Raw genomic sequence first — 27,142 nt, 5'->3', positions numbered from 1 at the left:
TGACCTGGCCTGTCTGCCCTTCTCTTTTCTTTTATACCGTCATTGCTTTCTCTCTCCTCTCAGCTCTCTCCCTTCCTATCCTCTTTTCTTCCCCGCTCCTCCTCACTCCTTGATCCTCTGGCTGACAGCCAGACAGCTAGACGGACTCTCTCACCCCTCATCCTTGTCCCACCTGCACTCAGGGGCCCTCTGCTCCATGGCCCTGTGGCTTGTGCCCCCAGTGCAAAATGTGGGGGCGAACTGGCCACTGCATTGATCCGGGTAGCACTTTGGGCCAGTGTAAATGTCTGCCCAGAGGGCGGCAGGAGGCTGAACCACCCACCCCCCAGTAGGAACCAGATCAGACCTCTAGCGAGCGTGGAAGAGGAGTCGGATTGAATCTGAGCTGCGAGTCTCTTTCCACGTGCGGGCCCGATCCTGCTCTTTTTGACGTCGATGGCAAAACTCCTAGGGACCTAAACAGGGTCAGGATCGGTGTTGAACCATTTGGGCCTGATCCTTCCATCCGTTTACAGACTACCCCACCCCCACCCCCTCGGCCTGAGTGGGAAAGGAGAGTGTGTGAGGACTGCAGGGTCAGCCTTCATCCATCCCTCAGGCGCAGCCTCCCCCTTGTGCCCTGGCGGAGAGTCCCAGCCCCAGCATCCCAAGGGGTCAGGGCGCAGAATGTCATCCGGCTCCCTATTCCTAGCTCCCCACTTCTTCTTTCCTCCTTTTCCATTCTTTTTTCTGTTCTTTCCCCATCCTTTCCCCCGCCTCTGTTTCTTTCTTTTCTTTCCCTCGTCCTTCCCCCTCCATTTGTTCTTTTCCATTCTTTTTTTCCCTTTTCTGTCCCTCCTCCTTTCCCCTCCCTCTCTTTCCTTTCCTCTTTTTCATTCTTCTCTCCTCTTCTTTCCCTCCATCCTCTCCACCCCCATTTCTTTCTTTTCTAACCTCTGAGGAAACAAGGATCAATCCGAAAATGTTGACTTCTTCCCCCCACTCCACCCCCTTCCCTCCTCCTTTATTGGATACTAGCGGGTGCTCAAAGGCTCCTAGGCTGTAATTAGAGGGTGGATCCTAGTGCAAAGGGAAGGAGCTCCCCCCCAGTCCCTTCTAACTACGGATCAACTAGTTCCCTCTCCTTGTCTCTCCTCAAAATCTGCTGCAATCGCCCCAGGCTGGGACACACAGAGAGATGGCATCTCCAGCGCTCGAGGTAATCTCCCCACTGCATGCATTCAGGGGCCTTAGAGAGTCCTGACTTAGCAGCAATTGGGTTTTCTCAAGCCAGGTGGAAACTAAACCCCAAGGAGCTGAAAAAAGTAAGAAGCTCTTTTTTTTTCTCTCTCTCTCTCTCTCCCTTTCTTTCTTTCTTTCTTTGCATTTTCTTTTTATTTTGGGGTGGGGTGGGGGTTGTCCTAAAATCAAATCCATGGTGAAGCTATAAGGACTGGGTGCAGGGGGTGCTGGGCAGCCTATCTTAAGAGGGGGTGAAATATACCAAGAGGAAGGAGAAGCGATAGAGATCAAGGATGTTTCCTCTAAACTCTGGAGTGGGAGCGCCTGGGTATTGATTGTGGGTGCCCTGGATTTCAGTGTCATCTGTGTTTAGTTTGTGTGAGTTTGTGTGTGTAGACTTTTGCAAAACCAACCCAGGGCTGTGCCCCATTTAACAGGGTATGGTTTTTAAACCTGAGGGGGTGTTTTCCTTGTTTAGATGAAAGGCAAAACGTGGAAGAGGGGAATCAAGTTAAAGAGGGGAATCAAGTTAAACTTTTTCTAGCCTCCCCACCCTTCACAAGCAGCAATTGCCTTCAGAGCAAAGGTTGGGAAAGATTCAGAAACCCAACTGCCCAGCTGCTATAGTCACAAATATTTAGGTTTCGGTTGAGGACAAACTCCCAGTTCAGGGCTATTTTCAGATTTTATTGGCTACAGAAATTTCACCGGCTGGAGTTGCTATTTAAAGGGTTGTTTTTAAGATTTTTTTTTTTAGAAAAAAGAAAAATCCTTTTTAATGATCCTATGTGATCGTACAGCGAAAAAATGTCTTTTTTTTCTTCAAGAGGGGGATTGGGTAGGTTTAGAAGTTGGCTTTTAATTTTTTGAATAAGGGGGAAGAAGATAACGAGGGGTTTTAATTAAAAGAAAAGGAAATAACGATCAGAGACGGAAAATAAAAGCGGCCCAGAGCTTGAACGTTTCCAAAAACCCACAACCCAAGACGTCGTTTGAAGTTGAAATTTCAGCAGTGGCGAGAGATTTGAGGCTGGCGATAGGTGTGTTAATAAGGTCATGTTCCACATTAACACGCCCCAGCTCCCAGCTAACCCCCCTTCCATTCTCCGCTTCTCCATCTCAGGAAAAAAGAAGAAGGTAGGGGGAATGGATCTTGTTAAAGCAATGTTGCTTTCAGCTTCCTGGAACCCGGCTACTGGCATCAGGCACTTGGCACTTCAGGCAGTTGGCTTAGCTAAGCGTAGGATTCAAGCAGTCCTTTGAGGCCCCGAGGCAGGCACCTGGGCTGGTGTAAATCAAAGTCGATCTGTTGAGGGCAATGGAGCAAATTCTCCCCAACGGGTGTATATTGTCTGTCGCTCCCTTGGAGTCAATGGGGCCAGACCCCCAGTTGGCATCATTCCATTGGCGTCGATGTCTCTATGCGGAGCGACGGCGATCTGCTCCCCTGGGGATCTGGCAATGCGGATGCACGGCACCGTCTGAGAGGGTGCTCACAGCTTCCCAAGGTCGAGCCCATGGTGCGCTGATGGGACTATTGCAAACCTAGCTATGGTCTCTCCCAAGAGGCTAGCTGGTGGTGGCGAGGGGGTCATCCGAGCAAGTGGCCTAGAGACAAATGTCTTTGCCCAGATGGCCACTGTTTCCAAAGAGATACAAGCTGCCCAGTCTTCCTCTGGGCCCCATCCCTGCGGTGCCGCTCGCCCTTAGCTCTCTCGGCTTCGCTGCAAGTTGAGGGTGCTTGGGGACAGTTTTGAAAGGTATTAGCTGCCTCACGCCCAAGAAATCTGGCCCTTGGTCTCTAAGCTCATCCCATTGCTGGGCCCGGAGCTGGTTCAAAAGGGGTTGCCACATTCCTGAGTCTTCAGGATGTTTTGCTGACACCGTCTGTTCTGTCTGTAGCCAGTCCCGTGTCTGTCCGCCTGGGGCTGGTTAACCCGGCTGCTCCCTGCTCTGACTCGCGAAGGTTTGATTTGATCGGTATATATTTCCTATGGAGAGGAGGGATTCAATCAGGATGGACTCACTGGGGTAAGAGGGGGAGGAAATGGTTGACCAAAGGGGCTGCCTCTAATTTGGCCCAGTCAATTCCACCCCCCAGTGTCAGTTCCATCCCACCCCTGTCAAAACAGCCCTGGGCTGAGGAAAGTTACAGCTGGAAAAAAACAAGAGCTGCCTTCCCTTACAATGGCATGTGCTGGTCACCTAGGCCGACTTGACTGCCGTCCATGCATGGGGAGCCAGGGGTGGCAGGTGGAAGTGGGTGCATGAGAAAGGCTCGCTCCTAGATCCTGGCACAGGGGGGCTTGGGATTGCAGCTGTGCAGTGGGTGTCCCGTTGGGCAGTAGGAGCCAGGACTCCTGGGTTCTATTTGGGGAGGGAGTTGAGTGGCTAGAGCAGTGGCCTGGGTCCCCTGAGTTCTCTCCCAGCACTGGGAGGGAATTGGATGGTTGGACTGGGACAACTGCGTTCTATTCTTTGAGTGTGTTCAAGCCAGGGGAGGGAATATTGTCTACTGCTTAGTGTACGGGGCTAGGTTCTGCCATTGACCTGCTGGGTGACCTTGGGCAGATGTCTTCCTCTCCCCCTGCCTCCATTTACCCACCTGTAGAACAGAGTTCATAACCCTTTCACATCTCCCCGCAGTGCCCGGCGGGGAGTTTAAACAAGGCCTGTAAAATTCAGAGGCACTGCGGGTGTGCACAGCCTTGCTGCCAGCCTCGCCGAGGCGCGCCGCGCTGGGAGGGAGCAGAGCGTGTGCGTGCCAGGAGCCGAGACGCGGCAGGTCCCACCTGGGCCAGCTGCTCATTGGATGCTGATGGAGCAGATCTGTATATCTGCTGGGCGGAGGATGGGACTGACCCTTCCAGGAACACAGCTTGAACCATCTGAGATTCCAGGTGGGGGGTAAATCTGCTCCCGTTTTAGGGCGCAGGGATGAAGTTTGAGCAAGTCGGACCAATTAAAGAAATTCCTTATCCCTCGTTTTAAAGACCCTTCGGGCCAAGCTTCTTTGGGCACAACTGTAGCAATGCTGCATCAGGTTATGGCAGGGGCAGATTGACCCAATTTGGACCGATTTCCGAGTGCTCAGCACCCACAATCAGGGCCGGATTTCCCAACTAAGCACCTTTGCCGTCTGACCTCCCCCGCAACCAGGCTCTTTTCCATCTTGCATCTCTATTAGTCCCTTGCCACATCCGCTGTGGGATTCACTCGTTATCCTATAGAACATTGTTGTTGCTGCTGATATGAGTTTTACCCATTATCAGCCACATCCCTCCTCCTTCCCCACTTGCTTCACGCTGATTATTTTTGTCCTGTGGAATTTTTAGGGTTCCTGGAGGATTAGAGGGCAAAACACAGGTCTGAGGCATCCCGCACATACCCCCTCCTTCCTTTGTCATGTCGAAAATGAGCCTCCTCTCTTATCTTCCTCATGAATTTCTCAACACCCACATTCCCCTCTTGCTCTAAGGAAACAGGGAATCCCCAAAGGGGCAGATTTTCAAAGATGTCTAGGGAGATTATCTTAACATCACATGACTCCAGGAGCTGGTGCTTTAACTAAAATGCCAAATATCACGAGTCTTGGCTGTATATGTTATTAACCTGCCAGAGGCCCAAGCTGAGATCAGGACTTCATCATGCCAAAGATCTCATAGTCTAAACAGACAAAGGGTGGGAGGGGAAACTGAGGCACACAGGATCACCCACCAGAGTTGGCAATAGAACCCAGATGTTCTGAGTCCCCGTCCAGTGCCTGTTCCTCTCAGACATGTAGCTCCCATAGAAATGAATCCCCTGGACAGCTTGAAAAATCTCAACCTTTGTGTGTAAGAACAATAATAGTATTGCAAATCTGAATGATCCCTCACCCTGTCCCATATGAGGCCAAGGTAGCACCATTATCCCCAGTCAGGTGGGGAAACTGAGGCATATGAGGCCATAATGTAGAGCTCACCCATTAAGTAGCTCTAATTTTGCTTCCAAGCAGCCAGTGCAAGGTCTGTAAGTTTCTTTCCATGGTGTTATGCTTAAATTCTTGGTATCCTCAGAGATAGCAAGTCTCCCACTTATTTTGAGCTCAGGGTCTAGGAAAGGTGAATTGTGCCATAGCGCATACACTGCACAGTGACTCAGGAGATTTGAGGTCTAGTCACAGCTTGGCCTGCTGGGTGACCGCTCCGTGCCTCAGTTTCCCCATCTGTAGAATGACGATAATACAGACTTGCTTGGAGATCTACTGATGAAAAGCACTATTTAAGATGGGGTATTACTATTATTATTACGGGTGCAGGCTAAACCAATCTGAAACTGATCGGAAGGTGTCCACACAAGGGTTTAACTCCATGGTTTGTTAAACCGGTGTGACTTCTGTGTTCGGCAAGCCCCAAGTGTATCCCCAGTAGTGCTTTGCAGTGTGCATTTTTCAACCTGTAAAAAGAACGAGGAGGACTTGTGGCACCTTAGAGACTAACAAATTTATTTGAGCATACGCTTTCGTGGGCTAAAGCCCACTTCATCTGCCATTAAATTGGGGCATTTTGCTGGCACAGACGAGGCCAAAGAGAAGGCAAAAAGAAGGGGACTGAATTACTGGTGATTGCTGTTAGCATCAGGCCAGAACCCTGGCTCCTTCCTTGACTAGGCAGAGGCCTGGTCCAGCTAGGGATCAGAGACATAGTCTATTGTCGGATGAAATTCCCTCCGCCCGTAGCAGGCACCAACAGAGGATCAGGAGGTGCCCAATGCTGAGAAGAATCCAGCCCAAGGTCTGGTGAGTTCCCCCCTGTGGTTCAGCTCAGAACTCAGAGCAGGGACTAAAGAAAAGCAGACACTGAGCATATAAACGCAGCCCTCATTCCTCTGCCTCTGAGTCTTCCCCACCCGTGGCAAACGCTCCGTCCTCCCCACAGACTCCAGCAGGCTTCCCCTTGGAGCACACCGAGAATGGCCCAACGTGCCTCGGCGCGAAGACCAGCCTCCTGAACAAAGTCCCACCATGCACTGGGGCTCCCCTGAGCATCTCTTCAGTTCGGTGATTTCAAAGGCCTTTCCCAGGAGGTCCTGGGTCCCTCATGCAGAGCCCCGAAAGTTGCGTTGGCTCCTCTCCTGGAGGTTGGGTCATGTCAGTCGGTCCCCTTGTCACATCGGTGACCTGCTGGAGGATGGGCGGAGTCAGTGGCGGAGTCCAGAATGGAATCAGGGCTCAGGGGAATTAATTCATTCTATCTGTACCATCCCGGGTGCAGCCGTCAGTTCAGGGGTGCCAAATAGCCCCTTAGCAAGGCAATAACGAAGGAGAATCCAGGCATTCTGGCTCCCCATCCCCTGCCCTAATTCCCAGAGCCAGGAATAGAATCCAGGAGTCCTGACCCCAGATTTCCTGCCTTCACCAAAGGACTGGAGGCTGTGAAGGGCGGAAGGAGTGGCCGGAGGCAGAACCCGTTAAGGACTGTTTTTTTCGGGAAGGGAAGGACATCAAACCTGCCCTCTGTCCCCCCACACCTCCTGCGCTACCAGCAAGCGGGATAGTGATTTCCTAGTGGTGGGTCCTTGGATCACGTTTGTCCACCCCCTAGGGTTTGCGTATCCCCCTTGCTGGATTTCACTTGTCTTGTTCTTGCCGGGCCAGCCGGCTTTATTCAATTCCCAGGCGGGCATTGAGGGGTGCAATCTGGTGGCACAGGGCTGAGAGATCAGGTTTCCATCATAGAGCTTGTCTGGACGAAGGAGAGTTGCACCTGTAGAAGGATAGCAGTGGCGTTACACGGACCCAAGCCCCAGATGTGGAACGCACTGGTCTGCCTACCTGGCCTCCCCGAGCCCCAGAGGACATGGATCTGTTACAGCTCCTAGTGATGCAGGCTGGAGCTTTAGCTCAAGCTGTTGGAGGGTGGGCTGGGGAGGTCCCCGGGGTGTAAAATCGGGCTGGCGTTACTGCAATTGACATGCTTGCGCTGCTGCAGTGTACCCGCATTGGGGAGTTTGTCCTGCTTTTGCTATATCGGTGCAACACCTTCTCCCCAGGGCCAGGGCCTTAGCTCCACCCGCAGAGATCTATTCCAGCTGTGACTCCAGAAAAAGCCCAGGGAGCTACTAAGGATTGCACACAGGGGGTGGTCAGGGGCAGAAATTTGGGCTGAATAGTTTCTCTCTCCCAAAACTGGAAGGGGAAACGTCTGTCTGTGATGGCCGAGCTGGCCGACTCGGCGGGCAGAGACGTGAGTAGCAGAGCCCTACGCCGGTGCCACCACACGGTCATTCTCATTTCAGCATTTCCATTACAGCCCATGCTGCACCCCAGAGGTAGGGACGGAACCCAGGAGTTCAGGCCCCCTGCTCTAACTATGACTCTCTCCCAGAGCTGGAATAAAACCCCAGAGTCCCAACCCCCTGCCAGAGCCTTCTTTCTATCGAAACCTAATTTCATTCCCAAACCATCTCCCTCCAAACCAAATAATTCCCCCTCTGCCCCCCTCATTTCATTCTGGGAATAAAACACATAACCCCCCTCAACAAAGAACCTGGTTTGAATTCTTAAGAGAAACATACGGACTCCCCCACAACAGGGGGCTTTGAAAGCACACAGCCTCACAAATTCATGAATTCAAAACACCCTCCAAAACCCAACTTTCAGACAATGCCCCAAAAATCACATTTAAAGAACACTCCCCCAAACGCCCCAGTTCCATTCTTTAAAACATGCTCCCCCATAAAAGCCAACTTCATTTTTCAAAAGCAGACACCTCCCTGCCCCATTTAATTATTTTGGACATTCTCCCTTCTCCCCCAGCCCACCCCTTTATAAGCCCTAGGTTGTGCCACAAAAAAACTCCACAACCCAAAACCAGTTCATTCCTTCTGTCTCACACGCCCAGCCTGGGGTGCGGTGGGGTGAGGGGGCCGTACAGGGAGAATCTAAAGTCCTTGTTCTCCTCCACTGGTGTAAATCGGAACTAATTCCACTGAGGTTGATGGAATTACAACCATTTAAAATGAGTGTAAATGGGATTATGATCAGGCCCTAACACATTTCTTGCTGTGCATTATCTTAGACCCCCCCCATCCCGCTCCTATTTAAGCCAATGGCAAAGCTCCGGTAGACCGAGTCTCATTTACACTAGCGTGGCTGTTTAAAGAGTCCTTAGTGTAAATGAGAATCCCAATGTCGTGATTTTACCATGAGTCTCGCGAGCTGTGGTTTTTCAGGAGGTCCCAGAACTGGGAGTCATGGGGTTAGGTCAGAATATCTGGTCTCGTTGTTTTAGACAAGGAAATAAGTTGCTAACTCTCATAATTGTGAGGAAAAGCTTGAAACGCGACGTAACCCAAAATGCTCAGAACCCAGAACAACAACAACACAGGTAGAGAGCGAGGGCCACAGTGCTGGGTGTGCGTGTCCATGTTGTATGGCTTTATTCTGCGCATCTAAAAGCTCCAACAGGTTATTACTGATCCAGTGTACCAGGTTAATCACAGGTTAGCCACCAGTCCAGAGCTGGGCAATGTCCCTTCCTGATCTCATGTCTGATCTTCGGGGCATGATGTGCGAGCTCTTTATCTCCAAGGCAGGCAATCTGACCAAAAAGTGCCAGCTGGCGATGACATGGTGACTTCAGTCTGCCCGAAGCTAATTCTCAATAATATGTCCCTATTACTGATGTAATCTAAGCGTTTTACCAGGAGCCAGAATGCACATTAAAAAAAACCAAATCCAAATGTATTATTTAATTGTAAAAGCTCATGAGTTTTTTAAGCCAATCTCTGGCATTTTTCAAAGCTTGACTCAAGATTTTTGAACACTCCAAGCTTGTAATGCTAGAATCAGGCCCGCTCTAGTTTCATGGGACCCAGATTGGATCCTTATTATTGGCCCTAAAGATGCGTAAAATGTGCTAGATCTTGAGAGGTCAGATCTTGAAGTCTTTAAATCATGATTTGAGGACGTCAGTAACTCCGCCGGAGGTTCTGGGTCTGTTACAGTAGTGGGCGGAGGTGAGGTTCTGTGGCCTGCAATGTGCAGGAGGTCAGTGTAGGTGATCAGGACAGTCCCTTCTGGCCTCAAAGTCTATGAATCTAAGGGCCTCTTAGGTGCCCATAGAAACTGTTTCACAAATAAGACGAACTATGCAAGGATTCATGCAAAGGCAGGCAGGCGCTCTGCCAGTTTCTTGTGTAAAATAAGAAGATAAAGAATTCGGAACCAACAAAAATCAGCCTGGAGATATTTAGCTGCAAGAGCACAGTGGCTGATTTGGGGAGAGTTTTATAAAAACCTGTGTTTAAAAAAAAAAACCCAAAGAAGAATCAATAAAGAAAGAAATAGATAAATAAAGGTTTGGTGCTTCAGGAAACTTCTCACTGGCTTGGGGAAGTTCTAATGGGCCATGAAATATTTTTAGATTTTCTTTTTTAATACTTTCCCCTCCCGTCAAAGGTAAAAATCCCCCCTTTTCCCTCATCCTCTAGCCCTGTGCTTGGCTACTTGCACAAACGTAACAGCTACCCTGCTTGGGCCTGAACCTGGAGCAGTCTCTAGTGAAGAGTATGAACGGGGTCTGCTTCAGATAAAGCAGCAGCTCTCTGAACTTGGTGACAGTAGCTGACTCTCTGGTTTTGGCACGAACATTTTAAATACATTTCACGGCAGAGGGGGCGGTAAAAAAACGATACGTCACCAAACGGTCACAAAATAATGAAGTTGGCACTGAAAGGTCAGGCCCAGGGTGTGTGTGGTGGAGGTGGAGAGGAAGCCCATCCTGCATTCGCCCCGGACCAGTGACTCCTGTCCTGTGAGGCTGGGCTTGATGTCCTGCTCCAGGCATTGCAACCTGGCACACAGAGTTCCTGCACCACTCAGGTTTAACCCGCCCACCCCTCTGTCTACAGAGGGGCCAAACCTGAGTGGTGTTGCGACCTAGCACGTGGAGTTGCAATGCCACTCAGTTTGGGGGTCTAATCAAACAAGGGTTGCCAGTTTTGATGGGACGTATTCCTACAGCTTTCATCACATGACGTAATCTTTAAAGATTAATTCCTGGAGATTTCAAGACAATCCTGGAGGGTTGGCAACCCTACATCAAATGTGGTTTTTCCACAATTTCAGGGACTTTATTCAAACTCACGATTTCCATGATCACTGTGACCTCCATGACAAAAATGCAGCCCTACCCATAAACCCCTTGGTGTGGTCTGGCCACCAGCGAGGGCTAATCTAACCTACAGGCACAGACAGGTGGTTGAACTGCTGGGTCTGCCAACCAGATGGCAAGGGCTTCACCTGCCCCCCCTTTCCTGCTTTTGTTTTGTTCTGAGTTTCACCCAAATCAATAGGGTTCTGCCCACCGCTGCCTAGAACATTGCCATAGAATTGATCAGCTGCAGCGTGCGAAAGTGATTGCGATACACAGACAGACAGAGACAGGCCACTGAGTCGCGTGTAAAAGGCCTCAGAACCTTGGGGCCAATGGTACTTACCCAGAGCTCGCAGGGCAGATGCAAGCCTGCTAAGGGTTTGTAATGGCTTAACCTAGTTCATCTTGCTCCGGAAATCATGACAGGCTGGTTCCCTTCAAATGCCTTTGTCCAGCCTGGTTTTCATAGATTTTAAGGCTAGAAGCAGGGCCGGCCTTAGGAAAAATGGTGCCCTGGGCAAACTTGTATTTTGGAGCCCCTGGCCCCCACTGCCTTCCTCGGCTTGCCCTCCAATCACTCCTGGCCCCCGCTGGCTCCCCGGGCTCTCCACACCCCCCACCCCCATCGCTCCTGGCCCCCTCTGCCTCCCTCAACCCCCCACCCATTGCCCGCAGCCCCCGCTGCCTACCCATCCATCCCCCCATCACCCCTTGCCCTCACTGCCTCCTTGGGATCCCCCTCCCCCGTTGCCCCCCTAGTCCCCACTGCCTCTCTGGGCTCCGCCCCATCACCCCTGGCCCCCACTGCCTCCTTGGGATTTCCCCCCCCAATCGCCCCCCTAGTCCCCACTGCCTCTCTGGGCTCCCCACCCATCCCCCCCAGGCCACTGCTGCTTCCCTGGCCTTCCCACTGCTTGCATTGCCCCTGGGCCTCGCTGCCTCCCCGACCCCTTCCCCCCCTGCATTTTCCCAAGCTCCCTTCCATGGCCTCACACCCCAGGCCTGCCACGCTTCATGCCTCTTGACCACAGCACCCTGGGCGGTTGCCCACCCGTAAGGCTGGCCCTGGCTAGAAGGGACCATTTTGATCAACTAGTTAAACCTCTCGCATAACACAGCCCGGAGAAACTGACACCTAGTGATTCCTGCATGAAGCCCATGTCTTGCAGTGGAGCTAGAATGCAGCTTTGATGCGGAATCCATCCCTTGGTAAGTTGTTCCAATAGTTAATTGCCTTTCCTGTCACAAAATTGCACCTTATTTCTCATCTGATTACGCTGAGCTTCCATTTCCAGCCACTGGATCTCGTTCGCTTTTCCCCGCTGGGTTAAAAAGCTCTGCCGTCTGGCGCCTTCTCTTGAAATGTCCCCATTACAGCTGGGCAAAATTTTTCATCTGCAACGTTTTCCAGCCGAAATTCCCCACAGATTCGGTTCGACTGAAACGTTTTGTGATTTTATGTCGATTTCTGCAAATTGTTTCGCTCAGTAAAACCAACTCTAAAAACAATTCAGAAAAAGTCAGAACATTTTGTTTCTACGCTTTCGAAAGGAAACATCTGCCTTTTTCGTTCGATATTAGGTTGAATATGATCTTTTTGAATTTAAAAAGGGCGGGGGGGAGCTCAAAACCCAAATGAAACATTGTGTTTGGGGTCCGAAGCAAGGCTTCGTTCGACCTGAAATGAAATTTTTTGCAATTTTCCAATTTGCTAAAAAGTTTGAAAAATTTCATTTTTGGGTCAATTAAACTAATTTCCTCCCCCCTTCCCCCCGATTTTTTGGAATTGCTGCAAACCAAAAAATCCATTGTTCGCCCATCTCTAGACCCAAATGATGGTGCTTCCAATACCTCCATTGAGAAAAGATTCCCCAACCGAACAGACTCAATCATCAGAAAGAATTTCCTGATATTCATAGAATCACAGACTATCAGGGTTGGAAGGGACCTCAGGAAGTCATCTAGTCCAACCCCCTGCTCCAAGCAGGACCAACCCCAACTAAATCATCCCAGCCAGGGCTTTGTCAAACCTGACCTTAAAAACCTCTATGGAAGGAGATTCCACCACCTCCCTAGGTAACGCATTCCAGTGCTTCACCACCCTCCTAGTGAAAAAGTTTTTCCTAATATCCAACCTAAACCTCCCTCACTGCAACTTGAGACCATTGCTCCTCGTTCTGTCATCCGCTACCACTGAGAACAGTCAACTCAAGACTTAAGGTCAGGCTTGACAAAGCCCTGGCTGGGATGATTTAATTGGGGATTGGTCCTGCTTTGAGCAGGGGGTTGGACTAGATGACCTCCTGAGAATCCCTTCCAATCCTGATATTCTATGATTCTATGAACTCCATCCTCTTTGGAACCCCCTTTCAGGTAGTTGAAAGCAGCTATCAAATCCCCCCTCACTCTTCCCTTCTGCAGACTAAATGAGCCCAGTTCCCTCAGCCTCTCCTCGTAAGTATGTGCTCCAGCCCCCTAATCATTTTTGTTGCCCTCCACTGGACTCTTGCCAATTTTTCAGCCTAAAGGTTCCCCTTTGTAATATTCTCCCCTTATTCCTCCTGTGGCTACATCCATTTGTGGCCCTCCAGTGGCGGGTTCTCTTTCCAACAACTCCAGCCAGGCAAACAGACTGACTGGCTGCAAATCAAAGCGGAAACGCCTGGGGAGCAAAGGGATTATCACTCACAAGTGTTGGGATGGGGAGGGAGCAAACAAGTGTGAGTCAGACTTGAGGAAATATTGAATGCTTGCTGGCTGTGTGCGTGGGGCAGGGGGCAAGCACAAGCTGATGAGCCAGGATACTTGGGTTCTGTTCCTAACATTGCTGTTGAATGGCTGTGTAACCCAGTCATGTCCGGCTCTCTGCCTCAGTTTCCCTATCTGTGAAATGAGGATAATGGGGGGCAGGGGTCAAATGCTTCATGGCCGAATTCATTGCACGCCCCCAGGGGGCTTCTCCATTCCCCCACAAGCCCCTTGTGAGTCAGCCAGGAACTCCCTGAAACTCCCCTTCTCACAGGCCAGGGGCTCTATGTGTGAGCCCCCCTTCCCTCCCATGCTAGGGTCCATCATTCTCCTCCATGCCAGTGCTCCCCCAGTTCTTTCTTTCTTTCTTGGAAATGGACAGCACTAAAAGGAGGGGTGTTGCTGTCATGCTGGAAGGGGTTAATTTCTGACATCAGCCTGTTTCTTGATCTATAGAAAATTAGAGGCAGCTGATGCTGATGGCTTTGCCTACCTGATACCATGGGCTCCCCTTTGCCCCTTTTGTTTTCTCCAAATTTCCCCCAACTCAGTAGGGTTCTGACCATGGACACCTGGAATATTCCCTGAAATTTGTGAAATGGGCAGTCTGTGGCGATCAGAAACTATTGCACTGCAGATAGACAAGCAGAGAAATGCCATCAAGCTGCATGGAAGAGCCCCATAAGCCAGTGATATTTACGCAGCCCTCTGGGACCGGCTCAAAGGGTGCTAGAGACTGTAATGGCGTAACGAAAAGTGAGCTGGAGACGAAAGGCCCCTTCCTGCTTTAGCAGTTATCTCTTAATAGCCTGTTAGTGCTGGGATAGGGTGCTGGATGTGATATAAACCCCTCAGCGGAGAGCTGGAGCCTGCATCTCAAGGGCCATATCTACATGCCAGACTTCTGCCGGCATAACGGCCTCAGTCACAGGGGTGAAACTGTGTGACCCCGGCCGATACCGCGGCGCTGGCCGAACCCCCAAGGGCAGGGGCAGTTACTGTGGCAGAGATATGCTTGTGTTGCTATAGCTTGTTTCGGTTCGCGGACCCGGGGGGATGAGTTCTACCAGTGAGATTGCGGCTTTGCTGGGATAAACTCTGTCCACACTAGGAGCGTTTTGTTTAGTCTGGCAGTATTCCTGTAGTAGAGGCCTGCCCTTAGTTATAGGCTAAGTTAGATGACGGGCCAGGGTAGCCGGAAGGCACAGGAGGGTGGGTTTAGGGTGTATTTGATGGCTAGGTCACCAGTTTAAACCTGGCCTAGATTCCTAGGCACTGGGAAGGGAACCCCTGTGTGGAATGAATTTGGAGGGTCTCAACTTTAGTCCTAATGAACAAGGGTCAATGTTGCAAAACCCACTGGCACAGCTGAGTCCCATGATTGGCAGGGCCAGGCCTGTCGATGCTGAAATCCCAGGCTCATCTCTCCAGGCAGGATGCTGGCAGGGGCTCTGGAACAATTTTTATAGTGCGGGGGCTGAGAGCCATTGAACCAAACTGCAAACCCTGTGTATAATGGAAACCACTTCAAGCCAGGGGGTGCTGCAGCACCCAGTAGCCAGGGGCTACTTCCAGCACCTATGGATACTGGGGACACTGCCATGGCCTGTGCTGGGTCTAAAACATCTGGTGATTAGAGCCTGCAGGATTTTCTCCCCTGGCCCAGGGCTTAGGTTGGTCAGTACATCTACAGCAGCTGTTCTAATGGGGAAGTGTCTAAGGGCAAAAGCTAGTGGGTTTCCAGGAGGCAGTGTGGTCTAGTGGCAAGGCGCACTCGCCTAGCTGGATTCTATTCCTGGTTCTGCCATTAAACTTGGGCAAGTCACTGCCCTGCTCTGTGCCTCAGTTTCCCCCCCCCACCTTTGTCTGTTTAGAATGTGAGCTGGGGCAGGGATTGTCTCTCTGTGTGTGCCTATGAAGCACCCTGCACCATGAGGCCCTGATCTCAGCAGGGGCAGGGACTGTCTGTCCCTGTGTGTCTATGCAGCGCCTAGCACCATGGGGCTCTGATCTGGGCTGCAGCCTCTATGCTACTGAAATACAAATAACAATGATAATCATTCTGATTTGGTCACAGTTCACACCCAGCTCACACTTGTGCCTGGAGCCAGTTTTCCATAAATGCTCAGAAGCTCTGGTTGAGGATTCTCTCCCCTGGTAGCCCTAGAGATCTGTCTCCCGGCTAGCAGCTCCCTTAGCTGCTGGTACCAACTGGCTGCCGATACCGCGCTGGTCTCCTGGTTTCTCTTTGTCCCTGACAATGGCCGGGGCATGGCAAGGAATAGTTGGGCTGGGACCCTTGGCCTGGGCTGATGCAAGCCGCGGGTCTGTCTCAGCCACGTCCCAGCGTGATCTGTTCCCTCTACCTGCCCCCACCACCGGGTTTCTTCAGACTCTGAGGCGGCAGCCACACTGGGGTCTGGCACTTCCCACCGAGCAGCCCAGCCGCATCTGAGTCCCTGGGTGTTTTGTGTGAATAGCTGAGGCTCTGGTCTGGATATTTCCATCTGGCCATGCCTGTTGCCAGCCAGAACTGAGGAGGGGAGGGGGGATCTCAGACAGCTCCCTGTCCTCTCGCCTCACCCAAAGGGCAGCACGACGTGGTGTCGACAGCCAGACTCATCCCCGGGCCAGACTGCATTGCTCCACGGTGCCTTGGTGCTGCCAGGCTGTGTTTGCATTGCAAAGCCAGCAGGACCCTCCCTGGCTGCTGAAAGAGACACTCTCAGGCCAGATTTGGCTTGATGTTAGGTGCTGCTGGGAAGGGGCGAGTTCCTCTAATGCCCAGTCAAAAATGTTCTCCTGGAATCTCTGTCACACCGGCCAACAGCAAATCCCCGTTGTCCTGGCAGCGGGTCACCACTCATATACTGCAGCAGTGGGTTGGTGTGGAATGGAAGCATGCTGGAGACTCATGCCCCGGTCTGCCCCTTGAATCAAAGCTCTGAGACCACAATGAGGGGCATTGCCAAGAGATTTATCCAGCCTGTCTACACTACATGGGCAATCCACTCTAAGCACCCAATGTCCTGTCCCAGCACACCTTAGGATGGATCCTCTGAGGGGCAGGCTCCGGTGGTTTCCAAGCCCTGAGACAACTCTAGGTAGGGTGACCAGATAGCAACTGTGAAAAAACGGGACGGGGGTGGGGGGTAATAGGCATCTATATAAGAAAAAATCCCAAAAAACGGGACTGTCCCTTTAAAAACGGAACGGATGGTCACCCTAGCTCTGGGGGAGTGTCTGTGTGCAGCATTGCTCCAGTTTAATTTAAGGTGTGATTTGACAGTGATTGAAGGAAATCAGAGCCAAAAAGTGTTTGGCCACGTTTATTTCATAGATTCATAGATATTTAGGTCAGAAGGGACCATTATGATCATCTAGTCTGACCTCCTGCACAACCTTGTTTCAGTTTAAACCAGACTCATAAGTCAGTTAGGAACAGGTTTAAGTGAAACCAAAATAAGATGCTCTTAATCTGAAATAAGATCGTCCACACAGGACTTTGCACTGGTTTAACTGAACCAGTTTAATGAATCTGGTACAACAAATACTATGTGTAGACAAGTCCAGGACATTACAAAACTAGGTGACTGGTCAGCTGAAACTGACTAACTGCAATGGGTTAGAAACAAAATGAAAGACGAAACTTAGATCGATTTTTTTCATGGACTCATAGACGAAGGACCCCTGTGATCATCTAGCAGCCCCTCCTGTATAACACAGGCCATAGGACTTCCCTGAGATAATTCCTGTTTGAACTAGAGTATATATTTTAGAAAAACATCCAGTCTTGATTTTAAAGCCAGCTCTCTGAATCAATGCAAACTGCTAATATAGACACACTTAATTAGGTTTTCCCCTTGAATCAGTTGACTCAACCTAAATCAAACTAAACTGATTTACATGAGGCTGTGTGTCTGCATTGCATTGCCTTCACTAAACTGGCTTTTTGTTAAGTTTGTGCAGCTTTTTTAGTATGCAAGGCCTGTGTCTTGTTATGTTTGGAAAGCGAATAGCAGATTGTGGGTGACACCAGAATCCTAATAAAAATAGTCTTAGCTCAGGGAAATAATAATAATTTTTTTTTTTTAAAAAAAGCCACAAATAGTGAAAAATAAAGTGCTTAAAAATACAATTCCTGAGCTGACAATCTTCCTGTAATAACAGACAAATCTAAGGCCATTTAACAATTCTTGGGAACAGTAGAGCCAGAACTCAGACTCTTCTGCTCTGAAAGTGCTACTACCTGAGCTCAAGGAGAATCTCCATCACCAGTTTGCAGTAGAGGGTTTAGGACACATAGCTGATCAGCTGTGATTCTCTCCAGCAGAGGGCCGTGGCACATGTACAAAACTAGGCAAAACTATTACAAACATCTACAGATTCTTTCAGCTCTTCCTCACCCCCAATACAAATCAGCAGTGGGGCGGGTGTGGGGATAGCTGTGAAGTTAAAGAAGGAAATGCCAGTTTTTACACTCCAAATTCCAATGACAATATAGATAGATGCTTAGCATGTGGGTCAAAGCCTCTGAGTGATGAGCTCAAAATGCGCTGTGTTTTTTTACGCATTGCATGTCGGAATTGGCAAAGCCCCAAGCTCCCAGAGTAGCAGATTAAAAACATAAAGGGAGCAAATAAAGAGGAAGTCATTTAAGGAAGGGAAAGAGGAGGATTTAAAATGCCACAACGTAATTCAATTAAAAGGCCATAAAAAGAGAGAGAGAGAGAGAAGGAGGCGAGATTGGAAACAGGAGGCTCTCGGAAGCTGTGAGCTTCTGCGTGGAGAGGATCAGCCATTCGGAGAAGCAAAATAATGAGACAAGCAAGGGGGGAAAAAGCCAAGGGGCTGACGGCAGGGATTCAATGCAGCAAAGCTGGATTTATATTCTCACTTCTGCATGTTAGGAAGGATGAGAGTTTTACTGAATGAGTTTTAATGATTCCAACAGTTTCTCTGTCCCTCCCCCAAATCAGCACTGGGCCCCAGTTCAGGAAACCACTTAAGCACATGATGGGACATTTTATCATGAATCTGGCAGTGTCTGGTGTTTAATGTCAAGCACTAGCTCCCGGAGTCATGGGGCTGTGCAAGAATCTCACTAAGAACATACAAGTGGCCATACTGGGTCAGACCAATGGACCATCTAGCCCAGGGTCCCGGTACCAGATGCTTCAGAGGGAATGAACAGAACAGGGCAATTATTGAGTGATCCACCCCCTGTTGTCCAGTCCCAGCTTCCAGCAATGAGAGGCTTAGGAACACCAGGAGCATGGGGCAGCGTCCCTGACCATCTGGCTAATAGCCACAGAGGCAGCTCGCCCTTGTGGTTGCAGAGCAAAGCCTAAAAAGGTGACCCTCCTGCAGAACCCCGCCCCCCCAGAGAGCCAATAAAAAGAACACCAATCAGACTTCTTTTTGCCTAAATATGATGATCTTTTGGGGCCTGACTCAGGAGTTTTTTGAACGTTGGATGAGTTAAGCACGTGCTTAAGTGCTTTCCTGAATCAGGGCCTGAGTGCTCAAGCCTCCAGCCCTGGGCTAGGCTGGGTCACACCACACAGACTTAGAAGAAGGGTGGTTTGTGACTAAGCTGGAACTCGAGAGTAGAGGCCTCATTTTTAAGCCCAGCCTGGAGTCACGCCCACCTGACCCGACCCTGACACTCCCACCGGCCGCCCCTTGCTGGGCTGTGTGTGTTGCAGAGCAAGAGAAGCTGGGACTCCCGGCACATTCGCTCCGTAGCACACGCAGCACAGCAAGGTGGCAGTGGCTGCAGGAGGAGAGCTGACCTGAGCCCCAGAGGTTTCAGTTGTTCATCCACGCTTGTGGTCAGGTCCCATCCAGGTTGGACTGCAGGGCTCTACTCAAGACTGGCGCAGAATGTGTGTGACCTTGGGCAAGTCACTTAGACTTTCTGGCCCAGATCCTCAAAGGTATTCATAGAATCATAGAATATCAGGGTTGGAAGGGAGCTCAGGAGGTCATCTAGTCCAACCCCCTGCTCAAAGCAGGACCAGTCCCCAATTTTTGCCCTAGATCCCTAAATGGCCCCCTCAAGGATTGAACTCACAACCCTGGGTTTAGCAGGCCAATGCTCAAACCACTGAGCTATCCCCTTATTCAGACACCTAATGTCCACAGTGGGAGTGTGCCTCAGTTCCCCACCTGTAAAATGGGCATAATAATCCTAGCTTTCTCTGTCTTGCCCATGATTGAGCTCAAGGCCCCATTGTGCTAGGTATGTACATGTAGCATGATGCGGCCTTGATCTCTACTGAAATCTCTAGGTGCTACCTTAATGCAAATAGCAGCGTGAAGGAAATTCCGCAGATTTCATGCAGGTTGCTGCCTTTCTGTGACAGTGCAGCTTTATGACATGCGTGGCAATGCCGAGACCTGCAGCAAGGTGTCACACAGATCCATCGGGGCAACCCGATGCTTTAACGATAAAGTGATGTATCTTTAGAGTAAGGGGGGGGAAAATGCAACAAGAAAAGTTAAAGAGTAAAGTCACTTGGAGAGAGCACTGTGTGAGTAGCTCCTCTATGACAGGCTGCAGCAATGCTAAGAACAAAATGGCTGAACAAAGAGGCAGAATTCTCTCCTCAGATTATTTTATCTTTTTCTCTTTAGGTTCTGTTAATGAAAAGAAAGGCAGAAATTAGGGCTGGTCAAAAATGTCCCATTGAAACTGTTTTAAGATAGAAAATTGGGTTTTTGATTAAACAAACATTTTCACTAAAAGTGTCTGCTTTCTGCAGAGATTTTCAACTGTTCATTGAAAAAAAAAAACACTCAACCCCCAAAATTTATATTTGGAAGCAATGTAATGGTGCCTTATGGGAGTTGTAGTTTGGGTGCCTCATGCCAACACCAGCAAGACTACATCTCCCATGTTACACCATAGCTATGCAGCACCCATGATGCATCACGGAAGCTCAGCAAGAGGGAGATGTAGTCCATGGGTGTCTCATGGGAGATGTAGTCCAGCCACGGAGCCCAGCCCAGAGTGTAGAAGGCATCGAAACTACAACTCCCATGAGGCATCACAGCAACATTTCTGAATAGAAATTTTTGGGTTTTGGATGAAAACTTTTGAGTTTTTATTTTTCACCCACAATGTTGAAATTTTCCATGACACCCTCCATTTTCCAGCTGGCTCTAGTAGAAACATTGAAGGGACAGGGCACAGAAACCCAAAAGCACCAAAGTTCCAGACCAGGTCACGATATTGGAGTCATACATGCAACTGGCAATGAATCCTCCCAGACCATGAGGGGTGGATGGTGGGATTGTATGTTACCATATGTCATGGGATAGGTAATTTTCCTTGCAATCGCAGTAGATTTGGATTTCACCTCTGGCCGCAGTGCTATAAGCAGTGGTTTGTGAAATATCTGAAACAAAAATGCAATGCTTCTTGAATGTCAAGTCTTTTCACATTTCATTCTGAACTCCAGAATGGGGACCGTTTCCATGGCAAATTTTGCTCAGGTGCATTAATTCTCCAGTAAAAAAAAAAAAAAAGAGCCCATCTTCTGTCACAGCCCCATCCCCAATGCAAAAAGCATTGCCACCTCTTATTATTTATCATTTGTTATATCATAGCACCTGGGAACCCCAGCCACGGACCGGGATCCCCTTGTGTTCGGTGCTGTACAAACGCTGGACAAAAAGTCCCTCTCCCAAAGAGCTTCCAAGGCAAGCTATAAGAAACATGGTTTTATAAATGTGAAAATAGACCTTTTCCCAAAAAAAAGTCACACACGTTGCAGGGGTGTGAAATTGCACACAGTAGCCAACATTCCAAAATGGTGCACGGTGTATTCATGAGTATTTGTGATTCTTCCATGAGTAATATGTAAACCAAACCACACATCCCTTCTGATTCAGATCTCACAGGAGACATCTGAGAGCAATCCTGACTGCAGGTAGCCATGAAGACTGATTCTGACAAGATTTAAGAACTTTTCGAACTCCCGGCATGGGAATAACACTATTGATGGCTTAAAATTAACTCTTTGCGTGGTCAGAGCACATAGCTTTCTGTAAGTTTGAGGTGTTACTCTAATGTCCTGCCCAGATTTCAATTTTGGGGTCAGATCCTCAGGTCAATATTAACAATAATCCTATATAATTTATCATTTACATAGCAACAGCTGTTGTGATAGTGGCTTTGCCCTAACTTCCCCCTGCAGTTTCAAATGGACACGGTATTTTTCACTTCCTGCCGCAAATCACTGCAAGTGTTTCTTCCCATAGGTAAACATCTGGCACATCCCACCCCAGAGGTGGCTGCATTTTAATGGGGGGATAAAGTCAGCCATAGGTATACACAGTAGTTAGGCAGCAGTAAAGTGATTTAGAATCTTTTGGGAGTCAAAAAACACATGATAGAAACTCTACCTACATTGGCTAGAATGTCAAGGATTATAACATTAATAAACCAGTCGGAGAACACTTCAATCTCTCTGGTCACTCGATTTCTGACCTAAAAGTGACTATTCTTCAACAAAAAAACTTCAGAAACAGACTCCAACGAGAGACTGCTGAATTGGAATTAATTTGCAAATTGGATACAATTAACTTAGGCTTGAATAGAGATTGGGAGTGGTTGAGTCATTATACAAAGTAAAACTATTTCCCCTTGTTTATTCCCCACCCCCCCGCACCCCCACTGTTCCTCACACGTTCTTGTTAACTCCTGGAAATGTGCTAGAAATGGCCCACCTTGATTATCACTTCAAAAGGTTTTCTCTCCCCCCACCCCACTCTCCTGCCGGTAATAGCTCATCTTAAGTGATCACTCTCCTTACAATGTGTATGATAAACACCCATTTTTTCATGGTCTGTGTGTATATAAATCTCCTCACTGTATTTTCCACTTTATGCATCCGATGAAGTGAGCTGTAGCTCACGAAAGCTCATGCTCAAATAAATTGGTTAGTCTCTAAGGCGCCACAAGTCCTCCTTTTCTATTGGCTAGAATGTTATTCATTTACAAGGATAACTCAAGTCGTAGAACTTGCTGATGGCTGAAATGTGGCTTGGACAGAGGCATGAGACTATGCTCGTGCTGGGAGATTTGCTGGGTAAGGACACTGGAGTGAAACTACAACTCTGGTTTGTTTACTAACTTCTGAGCTATCTCAGAATCAGGACTGGACTAAGGAGTGAGGTGTACCAGCAGAGCTGTGTGTCTAGGGTGGTCGCAGGTTTGGAAGAGCAGTGGGGAGAAGAAAGCCAGGAGTAAGGAGCATGACCGCAGAAGGCCCCATAGCGGACCGTGGGGATCGAGGGGCATCAGCAGAGTTGTGCCCAGGGAGGGTAATCCAGGGCTGGAACAGCAGAGGGGCTGAGTTCCAGACTGGGGGCAGAACCACAGCCACTCGTGCTGCTGCTCAGATCAGTTCCTTTGGCCAAGCCCATCTCTGCGAGAAGCAATTTTTTAAGATCAGAGGAACTGCACCACCCAGAGCAAGAACAGGGGGTGGATGCAAGGCGTGGCGATGCCAATTAGTCAAGCTACTCGTTGAGACCCAGATCTGAAGAAACTGACAAGCAGACCCGCCCCATTCAGTTAGGCTCCAGTTCCCAATTAACCCCTAGCCATCCTGCCACACTCTCTAGACCAGATTTCCAAGACATCTCAGCTCCCATTTAGGCACCAAAGGTCTCAGCCTCTCTGGTGCTAATTGAGGGCTAAACTCTATGTGAAATCTGGTCCTGATTGTGGAGTCACCCCTCTCAGATTGACACCTCTGGTGAGCCCTTGAATATCTGACCCCACAACCAGTGGCTACATGAGAATAAGAGAAACATTGGTGGGAATTTTCCAAGTTCCACCCGCATGATAGGCTTGGCCCACACCTCTCAGAACTATTATTCAAAGAGTTCACACCTCACCCAGCTGTTGTTTCAGGCTCTCTGCAGATTCAGGCAGATGGGACTGTGTCAGTTACACATAGTAACTGTGCCGAAAACGTGAGATTCTTGAGAGCAGGAAGGCAATTTGGGATAGCTACAAGTATGCTGTATGGCCACGTACCTGCCCAATCCAAGCCCTGTCCACATCTCACGTGTTCTGTTTTCACTAGAGCTGATTGGGAATGTTTTTTCACCAGAAAATGCTGATTTGTCAAAAACGAAATCTGCTCCTGGGAAAGGATTGATTACGACAAATCTTCCGAATCAAAAACAAATTGAAAATAGAAGCGTCGACATTTTTGAAATGAAAAGTTTTGTTTTTCAGTTCGAAACAACTTTTCATTGCAAAATTTTGGTGCATTTATACTTTAAAAAAAAAGTAAAGGGTTAATAAAAGGTCAAAATCAATCTGACATTTTTTCAGGTTGTTGGTTTGCCAAAATTTTTGAGATTTCAACTTTTCATCCTGATTCAGAATGGGAAAACATTTGGAAATCTCAGAAACTCTCGTGATATGGGAAAGCCTGCCCACCTCTAGTTCTCAGTCTCTCTTCTCGGTTAGCATTTGCCTCCTGTCCCACATTCTCTTTACACTGTTGGTGTGAGAATGTTTTACTCTGCATCTCCTGCTGCTTGGAGCAGTCTCCTGGTATCTCTCTGCATCACAGACTCTCCTTGGCTTCTACCTCTTCATTTTTTCTCTGTCTCTGGTGGATTGTGCTTTAGTCAAATGCAAGTTATTGTGCTCAATACGGAGGGGACTGGGTGAAATTCTCTGGCCTGTGACATAGAGGAGGTTAGAGGTGATCTAATGATGCATGTTGGCCTTAAAATGTATGCATCTATGAGTCACACTATATATTTTCTAAGGCAGGGATTTTCAGAGGAGGGTAAGGGACTTAGATGTATTTGAGATTCCTACCTAATCACATGACTCCAGGAGCTGGGGCGTTAGGATAAACATAAAATATCTTATGATTTGTGATTAAAATCAAGAGAGTTGGCAACACTGTAACTGCCCAAATCCCATTGAAATTCAGTGGGAATTGAGTGCCTAACTCAATTCTCATTGAAAATCCCAATCATCTTTGTGGGCTGCTATGATGCATCATAGGAAGTTAGTTCCCATGACTGCTGTGCATCATGGGAAGTTAGTTCAGCTGAGGAGCCCAGTCCACAGGGGGCAGAATGGGGGTGTCAGACACCTGAATTTACAACTCCCACAAGGCACCACTTGGTGGGTAGGGCGGTGTTCCAATTACTATGAAACAACGAAGCTGGTTGGGAATTTTAACATTGGAATGTATCTTTGACGGAAAATGTGGTTTCTGCAAAATGGAAATTTTGTGTGGGAAAATGTTGACTTAGCCAATTTTTTTTTTTTAAATCTGTTGGAAAAATCAAAAGAAATATTTAGTTTAGGGTCAGTTTGACATTAATCTGCATCTGCCCGAACCACTGCGGTGCCTTCTGGGTGCCTCATGCCCTCTTTCTCCTTCTTGGGCATGGCTTGCTGGCTGAACTACATCTCCCATGATGCACCACAGTCAGATGCTGGCTGGCCTTGGTGCATCATAGGAATCCCATGACTTCAAGGCATCATGGGAGATGTAGTGTCTCTGTGGAACACAGTCCATAACAGAGAATGGGAGCAGGAGGCACCGAACTACAACTCCCATGTGGCACCGCAGTGGCTCAGCTAAATGCAGATCTTGGGGATGTGGGGTGATTCTCCATTGTTCTCAATGACGTAGGGGAGAGTCTCCTTTGTTCCCAGTGGGAGCTTATCCCTATTGTGCTGCATCTGTGTGCAGTTCTGGTCTCCCATGTTTAAGAAGGATGAATTCAAACTGGAACAGGTACAGAGAAGGGCTACTAGGATGATCCGAGGAATGGAAAACCTGTCTTATGAAAGGAAACTCAAGGAGCTTGGCTTGTTTAGCCTAACTAAAAGAAGGTTGAGGGGAGATATGATTGCTCTCTATAAATATAGCAGAGAGAGAAATATCGGAGAGGGAGAGGAATTATTTAAGCTCAGTACCAATGTGGACACAAGAACAAATGGATATAAACTGGTCATTGGGAAGTTTAGACTTGAAATCAGACGAAGGTTTCTAACCATCAGAGGAGTGAACTTTTGGAATAGCCTTCCAAGGGAAGCAGTGGGTGCAAAAGCCCTATCTGGTTTTAAGATTAAACTCGATAAGTTTATGGAGGAGATGGTATGATGGGATTACATGATTTTGGCAATTAATTGATCTTTAACTATTCATAGTAAATAGGCTCAATGGCCTGTGATGGGATGTTAGATGGGGTGGGATCTGAGTTACTACAGAGAATTCTTTTCTGGGTATCCGGCTGGTGAGTCTTGCCCACATGCTCAGGGTTCAGCTGATCACCATATTTGGGGTCGGGAAGGAACTTTCCTCCAGGGCAGATTGGAAGAGGCCCTGGAGGTTTTTTGCCTTCCTCTGTAGCATGGGGCACAGGTCACTTTCTGGAGGATTCTCTGCTTGAAGTTTTTAAACCACGATTTGAGGATTCAATAGCTCAGACATAGGTGAGAGGTTTTTCGCAGGAGTGGGTGGGTGAGATTCTGTGTCCTGCGTAGTGCAGGAGGTCGGACTAGATGATCATAATGGTCTCTTCTGACCTTAATGTCTATGAATCTCTGAATCTGTGTTGCATTTGTGTTGCCCCATGTCCTGGCCCCCTGAATCAGCCTGGCCTGGTACAAACCTAGCTGCTGAAGGCCTCACTGAGCCCATGCCAATCCTGTCTCCCTTTGCTGACGCCTTGCCCTCCTTTCTCCCTCCCTGCAGGAGGATGCTCGCTATGGCTCCAGCCCCCTGGCTATGCTAACAGCCACCTGCAATAAATTTGGAGGCTCCAGTCCAATCAGGGATTCGGCCACGCCGGGGAAAGCGGGTAACCTTTTGGGGAAGAAACTGTACCAGCTGGGAGCCGAGCAGTCCAGCCCCAAGCTCCGCAGCTCCGAGGCCATGGGAGATTCCTACACGGCCGCCTTCCCCAGTGGCAACGGGCTGATGTCCTCCTCGGCCAGCCCACAAGCCTCCACCACCTATGGCAATGACTACAGCCCCTTCTCCCACTCCTTTCCAGCTTCCTCCGGCTCTCAGGACCCCTCATCCCTCCTGGTGTCCAAGGGCCACCCCTCGGCCGAGTGCCTTCCCAGTGTCTACACCTCCTTGGATATGGCGCACCCTTACGGCTCCTGGTACAAAGCTGGGATCCATCCTGGGATCTCCAGCAGCTCCAGCAATGCGACAGCCTCCTGGTGGGACGTGCACTCCAATACCAACTGGCTGAGTGCCCAGCCCCAGTCGGACGGCCTCCAGGGCTCCCTTCAGCCTGTGCCGGCCCAGACATCCCTGAGCCCCCAGCTGCCAAGCTACAGCTCCGACTTCACCACCTTGAACCCTGCCCCGTACCCGGCCGTGGGCATCACCTCCTCCTCTCACCTCCTCCCTTCCAGCCAACACATGCTGTCCCAGGAGATGTACAAGCCCAAGCCTGTGGCCAACAACTCCCTGATGGAAGGCGGGATCGGACTGAAGGCCCCGCGTGGCGGCACCTTCAGCAGCAGCACCGGCCGCTCGACGTGCGACTGCCCCAATTGCCAGGAGCTGGAGCGGCTCGGGGCTTCAGCCGCCAGCCTGCGGAAGAAGCCCATCCACAGCTGCCACATCCCGGGCTGCGGGAAGGTCTACGGCAAGGCCTCCCACCTCAAGGCCCACCTGCGGTGGCACACAGGCGAGCGCCCCTTTGTCTGCAACTGGCTCTTCTGCGGCAAGCGCTTCACCCGCTCAGATGAGCTGGAACGGCACGTCCGCACCCACACCCGGGAGAAGAAGTTCACCTGCCCGCTCTGCAACAAGAGGTTCACCCGCAGCGACCACCTCAGCAAGCACCAGAAGACCCACACCGAGATGGGGGCAGCCAAGCCTGCCGAGGGCGAAGCCGAAAGGGAGGAGGCAGCCACCGGCGGTGGCTCTCCAGGCGCAGCCTTGCAGGATGGGTTGGCCAACGACGACAAAGACACCACCAGCCCTGAGCAAAGCAGCTTGCTGGAGATCTAA

General features: G+C 49.5%; 1 protein-coding gene across 1 annotated transcript; it reads left to right on the top strand.

Moving 5' to 3' along the window:
* Nucleotides 1-1,214: 1,214 nt before the first annotated feature.
* Nucleotides 1,215-27,142, top strand: SP7 (Sp7 transcription factor; the record flags this gene model as incomplete). The annotated part of the gene is made up of 2 exons (XM_084610729.1): nt 1,215-1,304; nt 25,865-27,142. The coding sequence occupies 2 exons, from the start codon at nt 1,215-1,217 to the stop codon at nt 27,140-27,142; spliced, it is 1,368 nt and encodes a 455-aa protein (XP_084466855.1).

The sequence above is a fragment of the Lepidochelys olivacea genome (genome assembly GCF_965140295.1).
Source record: "Lepidochelys olivacea isolate rLepOli2 genome assembly, chromosome: 20".
NCBI classification, from domain to species: Eukaryota; Metazoa; Chordata; order Testudines; family Cheloniidae; genus Lepidochelys; species Lepidochelys olivacea.
The sequence above is the reverse complement of the archived record's forward strand: the minus strand, read 5'-3'. Positions and strand labels throughout refer to the sequence as shown.